This window comes from Apium graveolens, chromosome 4 (genome assembly GCF_009905375.1).
Source record: "Apium graveolens cultivar Ventura chromosome 4, ASM990537v1, whole genome shotgun sequence".
Classification (NCBI taxonomy): Eukaryota; Viridiplantae; Streptophyta; class Magnoliopsida; order Apiales; family Apiaceae; genus Apium; species Apium graveolens.
In genome coordinates this window covers 218989771-219015143 of record NC_133650.1, presented here as the reverse complement: position 1 = coordinate 219015143, position 25373 = coordinate 218989771, and the positions used below count along the sequence as shown (strand labels likewise).

The following is a 25373-nucleotide window of genomic DNA, read 5'->3' as shown; positions in this document are numbered from 1 at the left end:
TTACAAGCAGAACATTGCAAAAATATATATTCTACAAAACATGTTTAGTTTGCAGAACATAAATGTTCATGTTGCAGAACATATTGCAGAACATACATATTGTACCGTAAATATATGAGATTTGCATGATTTTGTTGAAGTTATGCTATTTGTGTAACATGTTTTGCAAAATAACACGTTTTACAATATATTTTATTTGCAGAACGTAGATGGACTCCGAGGACTCCGATAAAAAGGTGGACTCCATAGAACTCAGCCCATATATATATATATTCTTTTTGAATATGATTATAATAGAAAATATAATTCTATAATATGGTACCGAATTTCGATTCTTATTTACAATTTCAAGTTTAATTTAATTTCTAACTTTGTTTTATAGGAAAAACGGTTTAAACCGAAACCAAACCGTTTCAGTTTGGTTTTTTCATATAACAGTTGGGTTTCAGATTGAATTTTAAGGAAACCGCTAATTTCGGTTTGGTTCGGTTTGGACCCTCCAAACCGCCCAAACCGACCGATACTCACCCCTATCCATAACCATGTTTAAAATAGAACAAATCCCCCATTTTCCAAAATATTTGTGGAAAACGTGTATTTTGGTATAAACTTAGGTTATTTTTGTGTAATTAACCCAAGCCAAAATCACACTAGTTGAGTGTTTAAACTCAAGATTCGAGAGTATGTATGGAATATCCAAAATCGTAATGTTGAGAACACAAGCTCTCGTAACCAGTATGCACCAATTACCGACCCGGCCCGTTTTACAAGCCCCAACAGAGCGTAAAGCATAAAAGTCACCCCCATCTCTCTTAACACCTCTCTCTCTCTCTCTGCAAAATACACAAATCTCTCTCTGCAGAGACCGTCAATGGCGGCCACAATGAATCGCATATTCAGACCCACTTCATCATCTCCATCTTTATTCAATCAGTTAATAAAGATTCGACCTTTATCAACTACAGCTACAATAACAACATCATCATCACACCCTCGTACAGATCCTAAGCCAAGAAATGTCCAGTGGGTTTTCCTAGGTTGTCCTGGTGTCGGAAAAGGAACTTACGCTAGTCGTCTTTGTTCTCTTCTGGGTGTTCCTCATATTGCCACTGGCGATCTTGTTCGCGAAGAACTCGCTTCTACTGGGCCCCTCTCTACCCAGGTATTCTATTTACACGTGTAACTTGTGTTGATTTATCTTGTTTGTAAGATATTGGATAGCTGTTTAATGATAGATCTTTAAGGTGGTACCTTTTTTGTTTATCGAATTTTGGATATTAATTAAATGTATGTAGGGATTGATGAAATCGAAACCAATGGGAACTACTAAGGTTCGATACGAGTACGTATAAATTTAGAAGATCGAAATGGGGTTCAAAGTCGGGGTTCACTGTTTCAGAATTCTAGTGTAGAAAACGTACTGTTTAAAAATGTATAACTAAGTTTCTATAGTTATGGCGGTGAATCTGAGTTTAAAACGTTAGTAGTTGGTTGTCATTTGATCTAAACCCTATTTATTGGTGGGTGTGTGTGTGCTTGAAAAAAGGAAATTACAAGATAAAGTCTCAAGACAGATACATTTTTGTGTCTAATGTTGCTTGCGGTTTATAAGAACTTAAAAGAATTAGACTTAGTTTAAATATTTTAAACAGTCTGTTATTTTCTCCGCTTTTTGGTGAAGTCCGCCCGTCTACTTGGTATCAATAGAAGCCCCCCCCCCTCTCTCTCCCTCCTCTCTCTGTACACACACACATATAGGTCCAAATGACCTTTATTATTTCGTTTGTAATATACTTAGCTTTTTTGCTTTTCCTATAATGTAGGCACAGAATATACTATATGTTGGAGTTGGAAGTTCTAAGACATTATTGTTGATTTGATAGTCTACACGACAAAACAAAATCTTAAACCACTGAAATGAGGTTTTGAGTTAAACTGATTGAAAAATTTGGACTAGAATTATGTATTGAATGATGTATTCTGGTGGGCATCAAATACTGTCCGAATAGAACTAGAATAATATACTACGCAGTGAGTCAGTGACTGGTTCATTGCAAAAGTAAGTTAAACCCCAAAGGTGCACATAGTTTATAGGATTGCTGACTTTGATACAGTTTATTTAGTGTAAAGGATACCTGTGCTTGACAATATGAATTATGATACTGACATGTGTTATATACTGTTGCTGTATTCACTAAATTATAACCTTTGTTTTCCTCACCATGATGTATATAATCAAACTAGTATCATGGTGCAACTTTAATATATACCATTAATGCATACAAGTTCTTATCAGATTGCTGTACCTTTCCTTGTCTTGATTCAGTTGTGAGAATGGGTTTATAATATTATTTTTTACATGCATTTTCCATTTGTAGTGTCTTTTATCAAACAAAAGAAAAAATTATCACGGCATGTGAGTAGATTGCATGAACTTATTTTATTTGTTGTCGTTTTTTTTTTAATTCAAATTTTTGAATGGAAATTAAAATTTTAAGAACAGCTTGCAGAGATTGTAAATCAAGGTAAACTGGTTTCAGATGAGATTATAATAAGCTTGCTGTCGAAGAGACTTGAGGCTGGTGAATCCAAAGGTGAATCAGGATTTATTCTCGACGGTTTCCCTCGTACAATAAGACAAGCGGTAAGTACCTTCCCTTCGTAGGAAGCAATTGAATTTTTCGAAGATTAACTAATGCGTTAATAATTGAAATATATGTGAGCCGGTAGAGATACTTTGAGGCAGGAAAGAAATTTGATATAGATGTTGAACGTCATCAATGAGTATTTTATTTTTGGACAATTTCTAGGTTGGGTATGAGCCAACAGGTTCAATACTTGTTTAATTCTTCTAATTCAAATATATAAATATATTGTTTAGGCTTCTTAAAACTTGAGGTCTTTATGTGTAGTTTTGGTTTATGATGTTTGACATAGTAGGTGTAAATTCTTCTTTAAGCTGGAGGTCAGAATTACGTTTTTTTTTTTATATTTCATATCTTATTTTACTATTCATGTGCATGTTCTGCCGTTCATTCTTTGTGATATAATTGCGTATTCAGGAAATACTTGAAGAGGTGACAGACATTGACTTGGTTGTTAATCTCAAGCTCCGAGAAGATGTCTTGCTTGAGAAATGCCTTGGCCGAAGGATCTGCAACCAGTGTGGGAAAGGTTTTAATGTGGCATCCATTAATGCCGAGGAAAAGAATGGTCTTCCTGCAATGAGTATGGCCCCACTTCTTCCACCTCCAAACTGTGCTTCCAAGCTCATTACGAGGTCTGACGATACTGAGCTGGTGGTTAAAGAACGGCTCCGTGTGTACAATGAAAAGGTATATTAATTCTGTGCTAATGTTCTTTGAACCCATGTGCATGTCATTTCTCGCCTCGTTTGTTTTTTTGATCTATGTACTTGTCTGGTACTGTGGAGGAAGCAATGTACAATTTATCCCTTTCTTAGGGAGTACAGAAATACTTGCTTTCCCCTAACAGGATTGACCAATTATCCTCTTTGAAGTTCAATTGGTAGTCATAAATTTATTTTCCTCTATTTTTTGGCGGGTCACGAGGAGCAGGGCTGGTAGAACCTAAACCATGTTCAAATTTCCTTCTAGCCAGACTGAGATTTTGCTTCATCGTACATTTGTGTGTGTAGGCCTCTTGATGAGGAACGTGAATAAAAGTAGTCTTTTATTTTTCGTTAATAAATAGTTTATTTATATATGTAGTTGAGAAATTAGTGTATCCACATATATTTTTATGTGAGGCTAGTAGTTTATATATTAATAGATTATATAATAAGCCCAATCGTTATCGGGCTGTAGTCCATGAGATTATTTAATTAGGTATTGTATTCTCTATATATAATAATGTAATCCCCACATATTATTCAGCTTTAATTATTTGTTTTCACGGGAATAATATTGATTAATTATTCTTTGGGTATCGTATAAATCTTTGCTTAGTATTCGCTTAAATATTTTGTCCTACATTACCTCGGGGCTGGCAAGATATGCCACTCTACCATTAATTGTGGTTAACTTTTCGAAGAACTGTCACAGTATTTGTTCTTTTCATTAAAAAACAGCTCCATGTTTGATTAGGTACAAAAACCCGTATTATTAATTCTAGTCAATATTTATATATATATTGTATTGCTTCATGTTGATGCCATACAATATGTATTACTATATTGTAAATATGCCCACGGAAGGGTTATCTATTTGCTTTGAAATGTGTCAGATTCTTGATTCTACTCCTAGTAGATTACGTATCCTCTCTTCTATTCACAAAATAAATTTTGATATAATTTTGCATGTATGGGATGTATTCTCCATTTCCCAACATACATTTTTTATTGTGCTGATTACAGACTCCTGTTTTACATAGAAGGGAAAGTTTAAATTTCTGTTCATCTACCTTCTACTGATATTGCGTTAAAGACACAGTGCACACAAAAAATACCTTTCTCAAGAGATATTGCAGCTGGTATTGTTACTGGAATAAAGGAGTAAATATGTACACAAGGCAACTGCCCCCAGATAAAATTACAATAATTTGAGGATGGTATCATTTGATTTATTTGAAAAATATAACATCAAGAATCCAAGTACAATTGCGATCCAATATTTGACTTATCTTCATTACCAAACTTTTTGGGTGGGTTTTAAGCTTCTTGACAGTTTGTGGTAGAGTCCTGTATAAAGCTTGCAGTTATAGCTCATTGTGAGCTGCTACAACTCAAGAAGCGAGCTCGGAGTTGTCCGTATTCTAATGCCTGAAGTCCTTCATCTTATCGAAAAGTATATGTTGCTATAGATAGTTATGCTCTAGGAAGCACCGACACTGATACGGCGACACGGGACACGGGATACGGGGATTCGTCAATTATCAAAGTGTCCTGGATACGGGACACGGCAAAAAAAAGTAAAAAAAATATAAAAAATATAAGATTTGTATATGTCAAATATAGATTCATTGCTTAATGAAATGGCAGTCCAGAAGAATAAAACATTCTTGCAATTCCAGCAGTCAATTGTTCTCTGGCTTCATTATTAAAAGCTTTCTCCAAAGAAGAACCACCTTCAGCCCTCCTCTTTCTTGTTTCCAATCCAGAGCCCAACATTGTAAAAGACAGAGAGACATAAAATTAGGGTTAATATAAGATGGTTTGGGCTTTTAAAAACTGATTTTGGGCTTTTTAAAGATGATTTTGGGGTTTTTTATATGGGCTGAGTCGGTGGGCCGTGTCGGTCGCGTGTCGGTTGCCTTTTTTTGTCGACACGCCACATAGCGTGTCAGACACGTACTCAGCCGTGTCGGTGCCGTGTCGCCGTGTCGGCCGTGTCCGATACGCATACAGCGCCCTTTTTGAAGTGTCGGTGCTTCCTTGGTTATGCTTAAGATATAATGAGTATAGAAAACATTTAATGCCATCTTATATGGTCAACGAGAAAAGAATTTAATGTTATGAATTCTTTGTTCATATGTTTTGTTAATGGCTCACACATATTGTGCTTCTGGTCCTTACAGAGTCAGCCTGTGGAAGATTTCTATCGGAGTCGAGGAAAATTGATGGAGTTTGACTTGCCTGGAGGGATCCCTGAATCCTGGCCGAAGCTACTGGATGCTCTTAACCTTGATGATCAAGAGCACAAGCAGTCTGCAGCTGCATAGATTATTATTAGTTGTTTTGCTGGTTATGCCATCATTCTTTGCATGCGAAATGTGCATGTGTTGCAATTTTGCAATAGGAAGATAAGTTAATGTCTTCTTTCATATATCAATTATTAAATAAGAAACCTAAAAACTTGGCATCTATTTATAGGGGGTTTTCTGTAGTGATTTGAAATCATGTTTTTAGAAAGGAATATGTTGTATCAATACATCTTAAGACTGAAGGTAGAGAAAAATAATACAACTGAGGAATGCAGCTTATTCTGCACACAACGATATACTCTTTAGTCCATGACATGATTTGACATGCAAATGATTTATTCCGGGATTTATGATATGGGTGAATGCTGAAGGCGGATGCGATCTGTACCCATTATACACACACACTTGCAGAAGATGAGAAGAATAAAAATTATACTCAAAGTGTTTTTTTTTTATAAAAATAGTAGTCTAATCGCACATGTATTGAACTAAAAAAATGTCATGATCGCTGAGTAAAATGTTGAGCATTCCCTTATCAAGCAGATTTGAAGTTTTTTTTTGGCGGTGCAAATTAATCTACTTTGAAAATACAAAATGTTCAAACTACTAAATTTGAAAAATTAATCAATAATTTGTTACTGCGAAATGTCCTTTTGTTCCTACGATCTAATTATATTCGGTTCCTCTAGTTAATCGTTTTTTTTCTTCCTTCAAAGATTTCATCCTATCAAGTTGTTCCTTCATGACTACTATAAATAGGGGATCCCTTTTTATTGGTTGAAGACATTCAAGTGTTAGCCATCTATTCCATTTTAAGTAATAAATTTCATAGTGCTCTTATATCTCTTCTATCTTTCTCATAATTTAATTCATTCTTATATTTTTTGTAACCTAGTGGTTGTACTATTTCAGTGAATTGTAACTAAACTCCAACTTCCAAAGAAAAAACAAAAACCACAGCTGAACTATAGAGTATTTAGCAGTATCATTAATTTCTACGGAAGTTTGATTTAACTTTCCCAGCACTTTAACTACTTGACTACCACAGACCACAAATATCGCACTGATTATGCTGATGTTTACTGGTAAAATTATAATGCATTTTGGTTGTATCCTAATTAGGATAACTGGTGCTGCACTCTTTCATGTAGTTTTAGCTTGCTTACTGCATAATTCATAGTACAGACTCAAACTTCCTTTTTCTTTAGATTTTTACATGATGATTACTATAACAAGCGCTCGTAAATCACAATTCCTGAATGCAGATATTACTGCAGAAGCGCAAGTATCGAGTGCACAATGCGCAAGCATGTACAAATCAGCAAATGATTTAAGAGTTTCTGTCACAACATACTAGGGTGTTGGGAGACGATCATGATATGCCTATTAGGAAAAAGCATTTTGTGGCATCCGGACAAGGCTAAAAGCTACTACTTTAAAGGACAAAGTCTGATGAGAACACTGGTTATCAAAGTGAGGATTCAAACAGTTTATCCTTCTTATTTGAATGCAATTTTGTATATCTCTGTTATTAACATAGTGAACTTCATGTATTACTTGAATTCCCACATCAACCAAGTCCTACATCCTTTTCAGATCTTGTCAATTGAGAAAGACTATTGCATTGGAGACCTTATCTAAATTATTATACATTTATCTATCTGTCTACTTTCTTGTCATAATCTCTTATTAGATTCTTGCAAACTTTTTGAGATTAATTATGTAATATACCTGAATAGATGCAGTAAACTTACTCAGAAGTATTGGATAATAATGGAGAAAGTGAAAACAAACATTTAACAACTGATCTTTATTATAATTATTACAAGGATAGCAATTGACGATAATTTGACTACTCAGTTTGTACATTGGTTATGACTGGTTTATCAGAGCCATAGAAACCCCTGGACAATATTAAAATCAAGTTGTTTATGGATGTGTACAGGTACGATCTGTCACCATGCTAACACAAAATTCTTTTAACAGAAGCAAGTTTTATGCAAAAATAATGCCACAAGCCAAAACTGTTTTACATAGGTTAAACATACAAACAGTACCAACTATTTTCTATTTGTTTTTGAAGATGAGGGTTTGCTTTAGAGGTACACATAAGAAGCTACTTGTACGTCGAAATTCTGCATACTCTGGTACAAGTAAGTCTGCTAGTTGATACAAAAATCCCAGAAAGGGTTAATGAAATCTTTGTCAACCCAAAGTATTCTCCAACGTGCACTATCTTTCTGAATCTGCTGAAATTAGTTAGATTCCTGTTCACATTACAGGTCATTTTATCTACCAATTTCAATAGCAGAGTCTTGAGTGTCTAAGATAATGCTAACTTTTAAAAATTGAATCAGAGCTGTTTTTAAAGAGTTGAAGTAGTCAACAAGTCACCTGATAACTAAATTTAGTCAAATAAAAATCCTCATATATAAGACTGGTTTCAAAGCTGTACGATATAGACAAATTATTTTCAATTACATCCTCCAAGTTCTGTTGTAGAAAATGAGATCATGTGTTTTAATATTAATTTGTAGTATAATTTGAAGTGAAAACTGTACCTGGGCTGCTTAATACGGCTTGTATTTAAATTGTCTGTTATAAATTAATTTTTATGATGTTCAAGTGATGGGTCACATTTTATTAATCACTATAAATTTTACAAATAAAAAAGATTGCAATTGCTTTAAAAAGTAAGATGACTTCAGACCAGAAACAAAGGAAAAGAAATTTTTTGAAACACAAATAACATAGAATTGGTAACGAAGGAATAAAAATAATTTGACATGTGTGGCTGCCAAGTGCCAACATATTAAATCAACTAGAGGCTGTGCCACTTAAGTTCGAACCAACCCTGATCAGCCATGCCACTTAAATTCCGAGTTCTGACTAACCCTGACCAACATTGTTCCCATTAGCTCTCATAATTAAAGTTAATCGAGTCAGTCTGACAACAAAGTCTGTAACAACTGAAGTGCAAAAAATTTAAAAGTTGGTTGGGTTTTTTCATGAGCAACTCTAATTAAAATTATTCCAGTTTCCTCAATTCTATAGCTTATTTAGCTTTACTACTATGTGATGTAATCAATGTTGATTCGGTAAAACACAAAAAAAAAACTTCAGGTTTCCTGTCAATGGCACATACCTCTTAACTACTCAACCAGAGGATTTGCCCGTAAAAAAATAAAAAATTAATATTTAAATCATACTGATAATAATATAGATAGTTATGATGATAATAGAATAATAAAAAAATATTTATATTGATTATAACAATAACATGACAACGACGATACCAACAACAATAATGCACATAATGTGTAAAAGTAGAAGCTAAAATATATTACCCACATACAAAAGCTAATAATTTGAACAATATTAACCGAATTTCGTTGACTCAGCATAAAAAGTCTTGTTAACTCAACACCCCTCAACCTGCAACGCTTGTCTAATGGATGCATATTAAGACACAAACTTACATAAATCAGATATCATTAATCACGTGAAAGTTCAAGTACATAGTCTACAACTTGACATAAAGATTACTTCACTTAGATCCAAATAATAAAATAATGAACGAATCACTTCAAAATACTACTGCTTTCTAAGTTCGTTTTTAGCATTCAGCAATTACCACATGGACGCCTATATTCTTATCATAGTTCTAGTGTGGTTGAGTGCACGAAAGTAGTTACGTTTGAGGATTCAGAAATATGTGATTAGTTTACCTTGTTTTTATCGCGCCAGCTGAGTCCAAATGAGAGCAAACTTGATTTTTTTGTTTGCAGCTCCTGTGCAGAAATTGGCTGCACAGACCTTAAGATTAAGAATAATTAAGTCAGAGTTCCCAATTTTTTAATTCCTCGATAGATTAGAGGCTCCCAATATTGTTAATGAACACACACAAACACATATAAAATCATTTAGCAACACTAGAATATTCTAATGAAATGACAATATCAAATTTTATATTTTATCTCATTGCCATTAGCTTTTATACTGAAAAGCAATATAATGGGGACACACATAATGATATGTGAAAAAATGAACTCTTACTACAAAATAATAGCATAAATAGAAAAAATCGGGTCGAATGGAGCATATATTTATTGCCAACTTATACAAAAGCACGACCTACCTATCCATGTGGGATGCATTAATATTTACCAATATCAATATTCACTGAGCCATTTGTGCAGAAGTACTTCACGTTAAAAATTTACAGCACACCTTCCAAAATTGTTTGAACTTATTTTGTTTTAGAGAATTTAATAGGCTGTAAACAACTCATTTTGCAAATAATTTTTCTAAATACTCTTAATGCGTATCCTAAAAATATGGGACACAGGGATGAGTTGGGCATATTAAGACTTCTTGGTACCTTGGGGATTGTGCTTTGCCTTGGTCGGATTCATACTGCAGTGTAGCCTCCAACATTGATTCAGCAGTAACAACCCTTTTCTCCATCGCAGCGACTGAAATTATAGCCTTTTCATATTTTTCCTGCATATATATTGGTTTTTAAGTACAAAAACTAAACAATACTAGATAATATTACAGTAAACAAGTTAAGATATGCTTTGAATTTCATAAGCACGAGAGTGAACCAACATGACGAGCAAGAGCTATGTTTTATTAGATTTATGACTAGACAATAGTGCCTTTGATAGGTAAACATATGACTGTCAAACGAAAATTTCACTGGAAGAGGATTTATCCTTTTTAGACAAATTCGGAGGATCTCCTCTCTTCTGTTAATACTATGTAATACTATTAGTACATGACATTCTTTCTTTTTGTAGTAATCCTAAGAAACAATTAACATACTTAAAAAGCTTTAGGAATAAGTTAAAATAACAATAGTAAGAGATATATACCCCACCCCCAAAAAAAAAAAAAAGTAGCTGTGCTCATTTAAGGATTTTGTTAAGATAAAAAGTACTGTATTTAACATCATGTAACTGTACTAACTTACTCATTTTTTCTTTCTAAAACATAAGAATAACTTTCTACTTCTGAGTGTTTATTCATATATTCAACTTTAATTTTATTCATTTACAACTATAAACTACAACATCAGGCAATATCCTTTTTAAGAATAATTTATACTGATTAATATATTATTGACCTAAATATAATGGGCTACAGATCAGTTTTTTCTTTGTGGAACTTCCATATCAGTTTCGAGTGTATTCTATAGTAGAAATCGCCTTATTTTAGTGAAGGGCTATGTTTCATGTAGTCCTATCTAATTAATAAATTTAAGATACACAGTGGAACCTCAATGAATAAACAATCTCGTAAAAATGAATACTTTTTCCCAGTCCCAACAAAATAGGGAAAGTGTATTTTTGACCCCAGTAATGATTAATTTCGATAATGGAATAAAAAATTCGATCCCAAATGTATTAATTTATTGAGGTTTAACTATGTTCAATCGATCTAGTCTCGGAGAATAAATTCAGATGATGCAGACACTCGGCCGGTTTTTATTGGTGATTTCTATCTGTATACCTAAGTACAGCAGGAGCAATTTATCTGCTACTAGAATGTGTATATTAAAATTTAATTATATAACTTGAAGCTGTTGTAACTTTCTTCTCTATACAGTATTATAAACCTTGAAGGGAGTTTCTTCCATATGTGAAGCATCAAGTTATGACCAGCTGTAAAATGCATGGACCAACCACACCTCAAAGAAGAAAGAAAAAACCTGAATCACTTGGGCAGCATATCTCTGTGCAGAGGCATCTTGCTCTGCAGATATTCGAGCCTCTTGAGCTAACTTTTGTTCTTCCTCCACCCGCAGTACGACCTAAGATGGTTGAGCAATTATCAGTACTTAATGACATTTACACGTATAGATCACACTACTATTTAGAGGATGAAAATTATGCTTGCTAGTTTTCACCTGACGCATCATATTCTCCTGTTCGTATTTCTCATCAAGGGCATGACGTAGTTCATCTACTTCCTTTTCAAGCTGCTCAACCTGCAATTACCACCAGCTCTATAAATTTGAAATGCATCCTGTAAATGGAGTGAACTATGAGAAAGAACTATGTATTGTGATTTTCTCAATGAGAGTACCTAGAAGAAAAAAATATCAAGGCAGTGATTAAAAAAAATAAGAATCACGGCTTAAAAAATTTCAAAAGCTGCTGGGATTTCAACATGATTAAAATGACCAACATAGTGGTCAATATTATTCTACATGCCTACAGCTGAAACGGCCATATAGAAATTTATAATACAAGCTTAAATCTGGAGAATTTTGTGTTAGACACCAATACTAATAGCTTCCCAGGTTACTATTTACATCATTTAAAAAAATGGGCACCTTAGCTAAAGGGAAAGAGTGTAGGAAGGCCGGAAGATATAACATGTTCAATTTATCTCTTAGGAAAGAATTTCATTAAGTCATCGCACAACATAGTGGGCATACAAAAGAGTTCATGAAGAACCCTTAAAAAAATAATTAAGTACATACCCTTGCAGTCAGTTCTCTTTTATTATCTTTTTGGGCATTCATCATCATTGCCGTCTCCAGTTCCTCAGCTCTGAAAATAATATAACACCCCATTATGTCATAGAATTCTTTAGTTGGAATTTAACACGCTTGTGTAATTTATAAGGTGAAAGTAGCAGTATGCAACATAAACTTTCTCTATCTAAACCAACCATGTATAAACCATATCTTGCAACAGAGCATATATGGGTGGTCAAAGCCAAAAAGTTTATTGCTGACCCAAGAGGATATCAGGTGCTAATAAGTAATATTAAATAGTTAATTTGAATTATTGATATTAATATTTAGAGATAAGCCTGGTTATGAATTTGGAATAATTTAATCGTATTACGAAAGTAATTTATCGGGAATATGTCAGATTCAGGAAGAAATATTAATGTGCTTCACCTGCAACTGTAGTAGTTTGGGTCCTGTACTCACAATTAGAGAAAAAAAAAGAGCAATTTTTTTAAAAAAACTAAAGGAGAGAAATGGAGGTACGAGCTAAAAAATTGAGTGATTGCATATTTTTTAAAATGAGATTTGGGTAGAAAATGAGTAAAATGGAGAATGGAGCGTTCCTTCTCAACATGGTGGGTTACTTATGAATAGAATGATAAGGAATGAAAATCATGAATAATTACCATAAAATTATTCAGACTTCATTCCTTCCCCAATTCCAATCATTCCAACTAAACACAACATAAGAAGTTCTATTGCTAACTTGCAAAAGACAACAACTTTACCTATGAAATTTCTAGACCTCATGCAGATGAACTGCTATAATGAAGAATGGAGCATTCCTCCTCAAATTGGTGGGTTTGAGCTCAAATTTGCTATGAATAGAATGGAGTAAGGAAAAAAATCGTGAATTCTTACCCATAAAGTAGTACAAACATCATCCCAACCAAACACATCATATTCTATCGTTAACTTGCAAAAACAAAAACAACTACAATTACCTAAAAAAGTTTAGAGCTCATGCAGTGAACTGTTAGGAGAGCACTAACCTAAGTGTTGCAGATCTATTCTCTTCCAGCAATCTGCAACGCTCCGCTTTCAACCAAATTACCTGCATAGAGATGTTGTAGTTTTGACAATAAAGTGAGAGATGGGAAGGATATTGGAAGTGATGATGTTATTTAACACCTTGAACAGAGATAAATCTTCACTCAACCGATAGTAAGTGAGGAACCAAAATATTATCTCATGCTGTTTAAGTAACATGAAGTGAACAATAGCGACAACTTATTTACCCAGGTAAGGCCAGAGACCAGATCCATTACAAGATATTTTTAGTTCCCTGCAGCATCTTCATAAAACGCTGCCTCTGAGACACTAAGAAACATATAGGCTCACCTGGGTGCCTAACAAGTGCATCACACTAAACTATAATTTTTAAATTCATCAAATTTTTGGCCAGGATATGTGAGATTTTATGGATGGCCGAATCTAAGGAATAAGAGTTTAAATGCAAAGACCACATCTCACAAGTATAGTAACATCAATTTGCGAATCTGCCAGGCACGGATATTGTTTAAATTTTAAAAACAACTCTATGTGCAAGTTCTTTAACTGACATGCTTGACTTTTGTGATCAAATTGACTTCTTTTTTTAATGATTAAGAATCATATATTCTTAAAAATAAAATAAAGATTAAAGAATATTACAGTAAGAAAGTAGGTTTGAAATAACATAATAATAGTTAGAATTGAGTCAAAATTTTAAAGTAAAACAAAATTTCTGGGACGAAGCTAACATTAAAGCATCAAGCTTCAGCCAAGTAACAATTATGACATTCATGTAAGCATCATATAAAACAGACTGGCACCCATAAGATGATCATTTACATAAGCAATACGTGATAAATCGCGATCTCTACCTGATCTTGAATATCTGAAATAGCGTCTAATTCTGAATCAATGTCTAAGCATGGCACAAATTCATCCATATTAGACTGCTGAGAGTCCAGAGTTGATAATTGCCCATCCGTTTCTTTGTGATCATCTGACTCTTCTTCCCCAATTGTTTCCAGAGCAAGTGACTCTGGGTCATGCTTGAAACTATAAAGCTTAGAAGCAAGGATTTTGGACTCTTGGCGAACTAAAGCCCCTTTAGATCGTTCCTCAATTACATCTACTACAGATGGGCGATGCTTATCTCTCAACTTCTGCAGTCTATCCTCGGTTACAGTCCAGTAACCCATGCAAGCAGTCAAAACAAGTTGACTGCTATCAAATGTTGAACCAACAAGCGTTTGTAATAATGTAATAGCATCTGCTGTATCATTTGTTGCAATTATAGAAGGGCCTACAAGTAGAAAACCCATTAAATTGTGATCATAAACAAATAAAACCAAGGTAAATTGAAGTACAATCATGGACTTATACTACAACAAAAAACAGCATGATAACCTCAGTACCATAAAACTCCATCAAGGCAAGTGCAGTTCGGAATAACATAACACGGTTTCCTTCGAACAGAAGCACGTCCCACACTCGAAGAACTAGAGTTAAAACGGAAGCTTTAAATGATGTAAAAATTATATAGAAAAAAACTTTCAATTCACAATGCAGAGGAATCAAAATTTTTTGTGACAATACCAAAGATTTATATATTAGATTCAAATTCTATACTACACAATAATTCTCACCACTTTCCCATGGAATCATATTCACAAAGATGGAAAGGAACCAAGGTCCAGAAATCCATCCAACCTGCACTCCCAAGTAATCAAGATGACTGACTGCACACCATGGCAAGAAAGGAATAAGAAATTGTGAATAGCTTATACTTGAGTATTACTAGGCTCCCTTTTAAAAGATGCACGGATTTCTTTAATATTATATGATTTTTAATTTAATTTGAATTTAAAATTTTAATATTATAGCATTAGTTTGAACTGATAATGCATTTTCATTGAAAAACTTAATTGGTTGATTATTACTAATTATAATACTATAATTTTATTTTATTAAATCGAATTGACCGTGTTATTTTTGGAAAAGAAGGGGTTGAATTTTATTTTATTTTTGTGTAAAGAAGAGGGTTTGGTTAGAATAATATAGAAGATAACGTGTTTTAGTTAATGGTAACTCGTTATTTATTAATAATTATATCATTATTATTCTATTATATTAAATAGACTTGTCCGTGATATTTTTTGTAAAAAAAGTGTTTTAATTGGGAAAAATAGAAAAGATAACGTGTTTTTGTTTAAAAGGCTATTGGTGTTTTAGTTTAAAAAGTTAATTGGTTAGTTATTAGTAGTCAAAATATAATTACTAAATTAAATATCTGAAAACCAAAACTTTCAAAAAAATTCAATGTTTCGTCTATTATATAATAGTATAGACTCTAAGTAGTATAATATTTGGAATATAATTAACAATTCAGGCTGTGTCTAGTTCTACTTAGAGCAGTAGAGCTACTTCAGTTCTGGAAATTACTTGAGCTGCTAAACAAGATCACATGTAAATTAATTGAGCTCTACAGGAACTATTTTGACAAATAAGGTATACTAATTAATATATTGGCAAATTAGTTTGTTAAAACAAGGCCACGTACTACTCTAAATTAAAGCACACCTATGTATACAAATTTTGAACTCTCGATATTTTTCAAAGGTAGTGAGAGAGATGCCCCAATAACAAGAGAAAAATTATATATAATTTTTTTTATATATATTTTTGAACCAACCCAAGCCGACCTAAACTGACTAAAATTCTCACCGACCCAACACAGTAAAAATTAAACCGAACTTTAATTAAGTTACAAATTGTCAAAACCGAATTAAATAGGTTGGATTAGGATTTTTGCCCAACCCGACCCGCAGGCACCCCTACCTAAGATCTTTAGTTCGATTGTAATGTTATAGTATACATACTTTTGGAACCTAACTGAAATGTTTTCATATCGTCACTAATACATATTAATTATCATTTAAATAATAACCTAGTTAACTGAACCTTAATAATTTGATCCTGCCAGATTAAGGAAATTGGGGAGTTTGATGTTAAGTTCTCTAAGCTCCCCAACTAAAAATTGGTTCCTATTTAAAAATCAAACAGAAACTTTTCTATAACATCTCGATACTTAAATCTTTGTGGATGTGCTGAACACTTAAATCCTCCTTACATAAGATAAAATTATGTATGTAAGTTTAGTTATATATTTTCAATGTCAATTGATAAATCTGAAGCTATATTTCTGGTTCAATTATAGCGTTCTTTTTAGAGTTAAAATATTCAAATGCCTTGGACTCTACACATGTATTATTAGGATTCAACATAAATATTTATTGAACTTTAGTTTCGTTTTTGAAAACTCAGTAATACAAAAATTTCAGGTATTTACGAAAATTCCATTATTTTATTATTAGACAACCTTGTTGTGTTTTAGTTACAAATGTGTTAAATTCCCCCTTATAAAAAACTTCACTTATTTTTTAAAATTCCGCTGCTCTTTTCTTTAAAAAAGGGTCATATTTCAACAATTAGTTTTAAAAATATCGGTTCACATTTGCAACTAATGTTCATTGGTTTCCGAAACATTTCTAAATTTATATGTTAACAAAGTTTCTATTGGAAGTTAACAAATTAAAAAATATATTCATTGGACCTAACCTTGTATGTCAAATTATCTTGGTAATTATATTTGTTTTACTAGAAAGATGTCTTTCTTGAACTATGAGTCTTGGATAAGGAAAGTGCTTCCAATTTGTCTAAACATTCGTGTAAGAATTTTTTTCTATTTTGTTAATAAGTTCTTGTTAAAGAGAATATGATCTTGTTCAGACCTTCCTCTGACACCTTTAGGTTTTAGATGGACTGATTACTTAACATGGTATCAGAGCTCGGTTTAGGGAGGGATTCGGGTTCGAATCCTCCCACCCCCATTTATTTAATTTAAATATTGGTATTGGCATTGGTTATGTATGTTGCCTAGTCAATCAGTACGAAAAGTATCATACGATTGAGGAGGGGTGTTGAAAAGTATAAGATCATGTTGGGAGCTTCCTCTGACACCTTAAGGTTTTAAAGCGACTGATTACTTAACATGGGATCACAGCTCAATTTAGGGTGGGACTTGGGTTCGATACCTCCCATCCCACCCCCATTTATGTAATTTAAATATTTGTTATTTGTATGGATATTTGTATTGGTTGTATTTGTTGTTGACAATCGTAGCGAAACGTATCGTACAATTGAGGGGGAGTTTTAAAGAGTATAAGATCATGTTCATGTCTTCCTCTGACACCTTTAGATTTTAGATAGACTGGTTACTTAACAGTTCTCATATAAAAAACCGAGAAAGAAGCTAGAAATCATGAATTGCTTCACATAGTTGCGAGTAATCATGAATTACTTTACATATTTTCACGCCATATATGACCCTATTTTGCAATAGCTGGGATATTTAATTCTATAAGTTCTGTAACATGTGTTCAATATATAATCTATATATAATTTTGAATAATTAACTTTACCATAATGATAAAATTAGATTATTATATGAATAAAATACTACGAACAATATCATAAAGCCAACCTACCCAATTTAGGAAACATTTCACGCATCAAGTCCTCAAAAACAAGTTGATCCACCTGATAAAGCAAAAAACAAAGTTTAAAAGAAGGATTCATATATTACAAAACAACATATTTCCTAATGATTCTTATGCAACAAGTACTTATGATGAATAAAAAGGTTAGGAAAAACCAGGTTAAATTATTACCATCATCTTGGGTTTTGGTTCGTCGGTCCATACAAAATATAGTTAAACAATTTATCATGTGCTTCAGCACCTTCCCTCCATTACTTTCATTGTATAAAACTTAATACTAATATTCAGTCTAAGGCAATATTGTCTTTGATCATATGGCTTTATAATGAGGGTTAAAATGGTGATTTGCAATGTAATAAAACAATATGTGTTTTGCATTGAATAAAGTGAAATACAATCAAGATTCACTCACTTGGGATTCTATCATTTCTTGTGAAAAGTAGCCATCAAAGTAGTCGTCAATAATACCAACAAAAGTCCTGGAACAATTATAAAAAAAATATCTCATAATGCAATGACCAAGGTACTAAACAAAGATGTACTTGAAAGATCAAACTTTAATATGATAATATTCTTTTTAAGGAAAGTAACACACCAATCAGCATACCTTTGCATTGACTTACATGGTGCATCAGTTAATGATAGTAAAGTACAAAGGCAAATAGTTTTTATCATCCCATATGTCAAGAAAAAAGCACAGTCTATAATATTAACCTCATTTTAACAGTCTTGCATAAAAAAAATAGAACCTTATCTCTTTGTAACATGCTAATGTAGTTTTCATGTGTTTCTAGACTCTAAAACCCATAAAAATAAAATATGATGGATAAATCTATGTTTAGGATTTACGATCAATATTGAATTGCAGGAGATAGTATAAAAAACTTCGATAAATTTGAGGGTACACATGTGTTTGGTGCTGTGATATTGATTTTGGACGTAGTTACAGAAAAATATTGAAAAATGGGTTAAAACATAAGATATTGGGTTTGATGATACTTATAAATATTTATAAAGTTCCAATTACTTGGATGGCAAGTAATTGATCAAGTAGAATCCAAACTTAAAGTAGAAACTAGAAACTGATATTAACCGTTAGTTCTTTTTAGTCGGCTTCGTGTTCCCACCATCGCACTTCTACTGTTATGAGGTAATAAGACTGTTATGAGGTAATAAGAGTCTGCTCTGATACCATATATGATAAATGAGTTCCGGATCTTTTTCGAAAATCGGGTCTATCCCGAATTCGAATAAGGCTAAGTACATTGGCTCAAATGGAAGAACTTAGGTAATATGTAAATCATCCATCACATGTTCCCAAAATTTCATGATTGGTGCAATTGGTAGTAATATTCAATTTTGTAAGCTGCATGACTTGACATGGAACTAGAGTGTTACAACCAAACATATCTCAAATGATCTTAACTTCGTTATAACAATTCAAAAATATCAAGACTATGTTTTAATAATGTCTTTGTGCTTGAGAAATCTCAACCACTCCAATAGTCCTCAACTTAAACTAATTTGGGCAAAAAGTTGCAAAAAACATGATTCAAAATCATAAATATATAGTCCTCGGAAGAATGAGTAAGAGACAAAATATCATTTCCGGTACAATGTAAATGCAATTATAAACAATAAAGTTGTAAGAAACCATGACTGTCGAACGAAGAATTGGAATATTAGTTTGTATTTATTTAAATTATTAGTTAGAAATAAATTAGTGGTAACGAGTTAGAATCAAGAATCGGGTTAAGGTGTTATGGGGTTATGTATCATTTCTGATATCATATATTTGGTTGAGTGCTAAAATTCATATATTTGATTTAAAACACTTTTGCGTCATTAATTTTACCATTTTCCAACCCCTTTCCTACATCAAAACACCATACAATGTCATAGATGAGTTTCAACAAATTTAACATGCTTTAGGATTCGTCCTTGCTTCGTGACGAGGTCATGTGTTAGTAGTCTCATTCCTCTTCCCCGTATACTAGAAAATCTAGTACTTAAGAAATATGTATTGTATCCACATCAAAGCATGCTCAACCTAACGTGTATGTCAAAATTTTCTTGGAAATTTCAAATCAAATAGATTATACTTACCAAAAGGCATTCTCCTCGGGCATCATAAATAATAATAAACCAGCAAAGAAATTCATTCCCTGCATGGATAACTTATTTTAAAGAAGAAGAAAATATTTATATATCAATTATGGTAGAGTTTATTACATAGTTTAGAATCCATGGTGCCACTAGTTCATGCAAAACATAAATGATTCAAAGATTATTCAACAACAATAAGAAGGAACTAGTACATGTTTCATGTTTAAATTAGAGATGTAAAGAAATGAATTGTTCAACGGCTAATTAATTGTTCAACGGCTGTAAACATAAATAAAACATGACAAACAATAGTTTCATATACAAACTTTTTGTTTTTCGTGAAATAAGGATTGCTTTTGAGTAAAAGATTCAACACAATATGGGTAATTACGTTGATAAAGTCTATTGAACTTATTATTTAGGTGATTATTGCATGTTATCTTATATATTTTTTCATGTGACATTTTGTTTACCAATATGAAAAGTGATAAGTTGTGACTATTGCGATCTTTGCATGGGCGGCTTAACACCTAGAATAGGATTTGGAATTAGATAGTACTGTATTACGGTTAATCCCTGTAACCTAGTTTGACCGAAACTATCGGTATCAAATTCCTATTATTGTGCTTTTTCGATATTGTTAATATAACTCAATCGATATTATAATCATCAAAACGAGGAATTAAAATATTAATTTTTATTTAATTTATGTTATTAGTTAGGAATAAATATGATTGTAATTTATTAGTTATCTATTTGATAAATAGACTGTTAGAAACATTCTAGATTATATTATAGTAGAATAACTAAAGGATTTGTTCCTTCATTATAGGGATTTTACTTGGTGTCTAAGTTTAGTTATTTACTCCTCTTTAAAGAGATGTAATATTTTAGTATTTAAATGACTTTGATTTATAATAAAGTGAGAATTGGTTTTCTCTTGTTATGGGTTGAGATCTTTACAAACTCTGCGGTTGAGAAAACCAAGAAGTAGTGGTTCTTCTGCTATTGGATCAACTTAGGGCATGGGTTTTATACGGTTAATCCACAATTATTTATTTTTAAATTGGTTTTATTTCATTATCCTTCTTTTCCTTCTTGTCCTGCATCAACACCTCTGTTTTAGAAGTCTCTAGAGCTGGTGGTTACTTTTTGAGACATCCGACACACTCATTTTCTAAACCGTTTCCAGATTTTCAGCCGATATCCACTAACCAGTTGGCAGAATTTTCAAATTTATTATAATAGATAACTAACTGTTTGAATATCCATTTTATATAAAGAATTTTATCATTTTGTTCTCTCTTTACTAGCCCTTGCTCACAAATTCTGTAATCTGGTTTCTGCATTCTTTTCCATTGTTTATTTATAATTATCTCCTTTATATCAAATACATATAGTAAAGTCTCTAACTTGGATTAAGATTTATATTTTAATTTTGTCTCCTCTTTCTATCTTAAATTGATTGTCATATTTTAAACCCACTTTTCAATATTGCAGAAAAGAAGTGTGTACCAATAATAGAACTTACGTATAACCCATTTACCTGACAATAGCCTACACCAGGGTTATGCCGAGAATAAGCTATAAGGACACGCCTCAAGGAATTTCTACCTCGTTCATCTAATGCAGGATGACCAGGAAAAGTTCTAGGTAAATCCTATATTAAGTAAAAACATTTAATCAGGTAAAGGTGAAAACAATATTATGCTTGGAAGTAAAAGAAGTAGCACCTACGAATGAAATATATTGTAGGATAAAGTCCAAGGCCCATGCCTAATGACCTTCTCAATCTGCTTTCTCAATTTCTCAGAAGATTGAGATTTATTCTGCTCTTGGCCTGCTTCAATCCCTTTATCCAGCAAATTCTGGTAGTAACTATCCAACCGGCGTTTCCGTGCACCAACAAAGGCCTGCCATACCTGCAAATAGAAAATTGGTTTTAAACTCATAAATTGATTGCAATATCTAGATTATATAAAAGTGGTTTGAAAGTGTTTAAGACACCTCTCCCCTGATATTCCTTGGAACTCCTCCCTGCACAAGGACCTCTAGTTCTTTATTCCATATTGCAAAACTTTCTGGACTGATGACATCATGCTCTGTTTCAGGGGCGATGATGCCATCATTTACTAAAGTATCATGAAACACTTCTCCAGTATCCTCGTCGAATTCCTGGTTTGAGGGTCTCATCTCTTCGGTTGATGTAAGATGATGGGTGGTGGTACTACTCACCATACTCTCAATGACATCAAGTGATGGTCTAGCCTGAGCCCATTTTTGTACAGGATATTTCTTTTTCTTTGTTGGCGACTCCTTGTTTGCATCCTCTTCTCTCTGTGCATCAAAGATAGATTTCTCTTCATTTGTATCTTCCCTTCCACGTGTCATATCCAAGAAAGGCCCAAATTTCTCCTCTGTTGGTTCAGCATGCGATGATGTTTTTTCATTCACGTATACAGAATTTGCTTGAGCTTGTTCAAGAAAGCTCTTCCACTTATCTGCTCTCTCCTCTTCTTCTTCCTAAATTCATTAACAAAGAAAACGAAGTTGTCCCATAATAGTTTACTTTAAAATACATACCAATGAGGATAATATAAAATTTCGGGTTCGACTATGCAAATCTTTTGTCATTATTTAAAATAAGGGGACTTTTTTATGCATAACAATTTGTGATGACTTATGAGCAACTATCAGATAAAACGATGAAAAAAAACAAATGTAAGTGTAAAAACTTTTTGGATGTCCATGTAATTTATAAAGTACTAAATATAGCACAACTCTCAATGGATTGATATATCATATTCTACGTTGTTCACGATCTTCTTCTATAACAGTCAAAGATATTAAACCAATTACATTAAATTACAAATTAAATTGGCATGTGCGCAATTTTTTGGGTCATGAAGAAATGTTTCTACACTCAAGCTGTTATGAGGGGCTGATGTATAAAACGAAGAGGGTGACCACTAGAAAATTTTTGCCTTTGCCTCTGGACAAAATGAGCTATCATTTCATTTAGATGATAGAGACGCTTAGTTATATACTAAAATTATGTCTTGTTCTTCCTCTTGTCTGGTAACTCAAAATTCAAAGCTTAATACATAGGACATCCCTCGTGAATTTGATTCTAGATCAAAAAATCAGTCATCAGGCTCGCTAAACGGATAAGACTAATTCTGCAACAACCAACTGAGTGACTACCAACGCTCAATAGATGTATACTTACTCAAGTTTATCTAGGTGCTTCAGTCGGTATCCTTAACTTTATGTGACCAAATTCAGTAACACAATGCGAGTCTGATATTTTGTCAAATTGACATGCTTATATCGAAATAAACATAAAGATGCAAAAAATAAATTTATTTATAGACACACTAGAACTCGGGGCCATAATTTACTATGCAGACATACACTTTCGACTCACAGCTTGCAGTTTGGCATACAGCATTCCAAAGATTAATGCAATTACATAACAAATATTTGAAACGTTAGCACAATTTTCCTAGGCTGGCAGGCGGCAGATTAACTCATGTACAGTTGACAGTTGAACTTTATAAATTAATACGTTAAATGAAGTTCAAAGATGACTGCTAAACCCAGCTAAGTATGCATCGATTCTCTGTATTATACTTAAATACAGGAGTGCTAGAAATCTATAAGAGCATCTCCAACCCCCTTGTTAGCTATATTGTCCACGTGACAGGAAAATATAGCTATTTGCTAGAAAAACTATCACTCCAACCATCAACTCCTGTTAGCTATAATTATAGTTATCCTTTTTTGGTCTTCTAAATTTGTTGAACCATGGATGAAATATAGCTATCCTCTAAAATACATCCAACTCATCTCTCCTTCTTTCTCTCCCTCTTTCATTCTCTCTCCAAGTACAAATATATGTTTTAATCTCCCATTTTATTAGCATAATAATAATAAGATATTATTTTTAAAGTATAACTGACCATTATAGCTAACACGGTTGGAGTACAACACCTTACAGGTTCGACAAATTTTAGCTAACCATTAATTTATATTATTTTAGCTAACCATAAATTTATATTATTTTAGCTAACCATTTTAGTTATCTCCCTTGGAGATGCTATGGGGCTTCCTTCGCTAACTTGTATGCAGATAAAGAATTTCCTATCAATTTGTTGGTTGATGTGTGTGGCTTTTGATTCAAGAAAGACTTCTCCTATATATGAGAAATCCACTTTCTCTTAATGATTCTGTTAGTTATTTATTATAAAGCCATGCTTTGAGGGAAATGTCCTCCATATAGATAGGTCACTGGGTCAGGCTGGCTAGTAAAAATTGTGAAATAAATAGACCATGGAGAAAAACATACCTTATAGATACTAGAATACTCTCTGTACCTCTGAAGGTGCTGAGGTCTTAAACTAAATCCATAGTCATCCCTGTTAAAAGCATGTTTTCATGTCAACACGAAACACATTAAAATACTTGATCTACGAGTTTATAAATAAGCAAATTATATAGCTGACATTAGGAAAAATGAAAATGGAGGCGAGTAACTAAACCTGGAATCGACGTCTAATGATCGCTTACTCAGCAAGGATAACAACATAGCTGGGAAAGAATGATGATACCACTTCCCATAGCTCTCTTTCAACTGAATTTAAAATCAAGACTCCTCAACTTTTTCCATAGACCTCAAAATATAAATAAATGTCAAAATTGCCATCACAGAAATCAAATTAACCAAAGCATTAATACAACATTGCTAGGAAATGTAAGAGAAATTAAATAAGTAAAAAAGCTAGATTGATCACTAATAACATTCTCCACAATTTTAGAATAAATGTGTTAGTTGGCTTGTCCGAAACACATCACGATCCTTACGGTCTCAACACACAGCCAGCATACACATACTTACAGTATTTATAGAAAGAGAGGGAAAAATGGAGCGCCATCTACATGCTTTTGTACGGTAGAATCGGACTATGTATTGGTGATTATTCCCTTCACAAATCCCTAACAAACCTCCCCCCCCCCCTCTTTATACACCTGTTTTTTCGTGTATTAAAATATATTTCAATATTTGTTTATATTAATTTGCATTCTTTATTTTACATGTCCTTCAAATTTACAAAATTTAAAACTAATTTATTTATTTATTTCCCCTATAATTATTCTTCATTGATTTAATGAAGTTTGCTTTTCTTTCAATTTTTTTTACTATTCTTTATTGATAATTCGGATGAGTTTCACTCAAGTTACTAGGTGGGGATGATGTGCTTTCTTATTGCTCATCTGTTGCAAGTCATTCTATCAAAAAGCAGGCCATTTGGTGTTCCAGTGTATTTGTTGTGGTGTGAAAGAAATGCTAATGCGGATGCAAAAACTGCATTTCACTTGGGCATTTCGGTGAAGCAAACTGTTCATGATCGCGTCTGCAGTAGCAGAAATTCTGCTGCTCAGATAGGAATCTTATCTCTCTGTCATACTAGAGGTTTCTATTGTCTCTTCGTTTTTATGTTGTAGCTGGTTAGGCTTCGTGCTGTAAACGT

General features: G+C 33.0%; 2 protein-coding genes across 7 annotated transcripts; one reads left to right on the top strand and one right to left on the bottom strand.

Moving 5' to 3' along the window:
* Positions 1–753: 753 nt before the first annotated feature.
* Positions 754–5952, top strand: LOC141720630 (adenylate kinase-like). The gene is made up of 4 exons (XM_074523148.1): positions 754–1162; positions 2504–2644; positions 3063–3335; positions 5536–5952. Exons 1-4 carry the CDS (start codon positions 872–874, stop codon positions 5677–5679), a joined length of 849 nt encoding a protein of 282 aa, XP_074379249.1. The 5' UTR covers positions 754–871; the 3' UTR covers positions 5680–5952.
* Positions 5953–7475: 1523 nt separating this feature from the next.
* On the bottom strand, positions 7476–24850 carry LOC141720629 (uncharacterized). 6 transcript variants are annotated; one of them, XM_074523144.1, is made up of 19 exons: positions 24740–24850; positions 24384–24475; positions 24191–24260; positions 21850–22365; positions 21627–21764; positions 21389–21502; positions 19843–19901; positions 18149–18215; positions 17725–17776; positions 14824–14916; positions 14593–14676; positions 14053–14480; positions 13180–13241; positions 12152–12221; positions 11573–11653; positions 11375–11476; positions 10043–10164; positions 9390–9477; positions 7956–8630 (listed from the first exon to the last, which is right to left on the bottom strand). In XM_074523144.1, exons 2-19 carry the CDS (start codon positions 24428–24430, stop codon positions 8604–8606), a joined length of 2220 nt encoding a protein of 739 aa, XP_074379245.1. In that variant the 5' UTR covers positions 24431–24475; positions 24740–24850; the 3' UTR covers positions 7956–8603. The 6 variants fall into 6 exon arrangements, 4 of the variants coding, with proteins under 4 accessions (XP_074379246.1, XP_074379245.1, XP_074379247.1 ...); XM_074523145.1 differs by lacking the exon at positions 7956–8630 and adding an exon at positions 7476–7928 and having other exon boundaries at positions 24384–24803; XM_074523146.1 differs by having other exon boundaries at positions 7957–8556; positions 24384–24804.
* Positions 24851–25373: the final 523 nt, after the last annotated feature.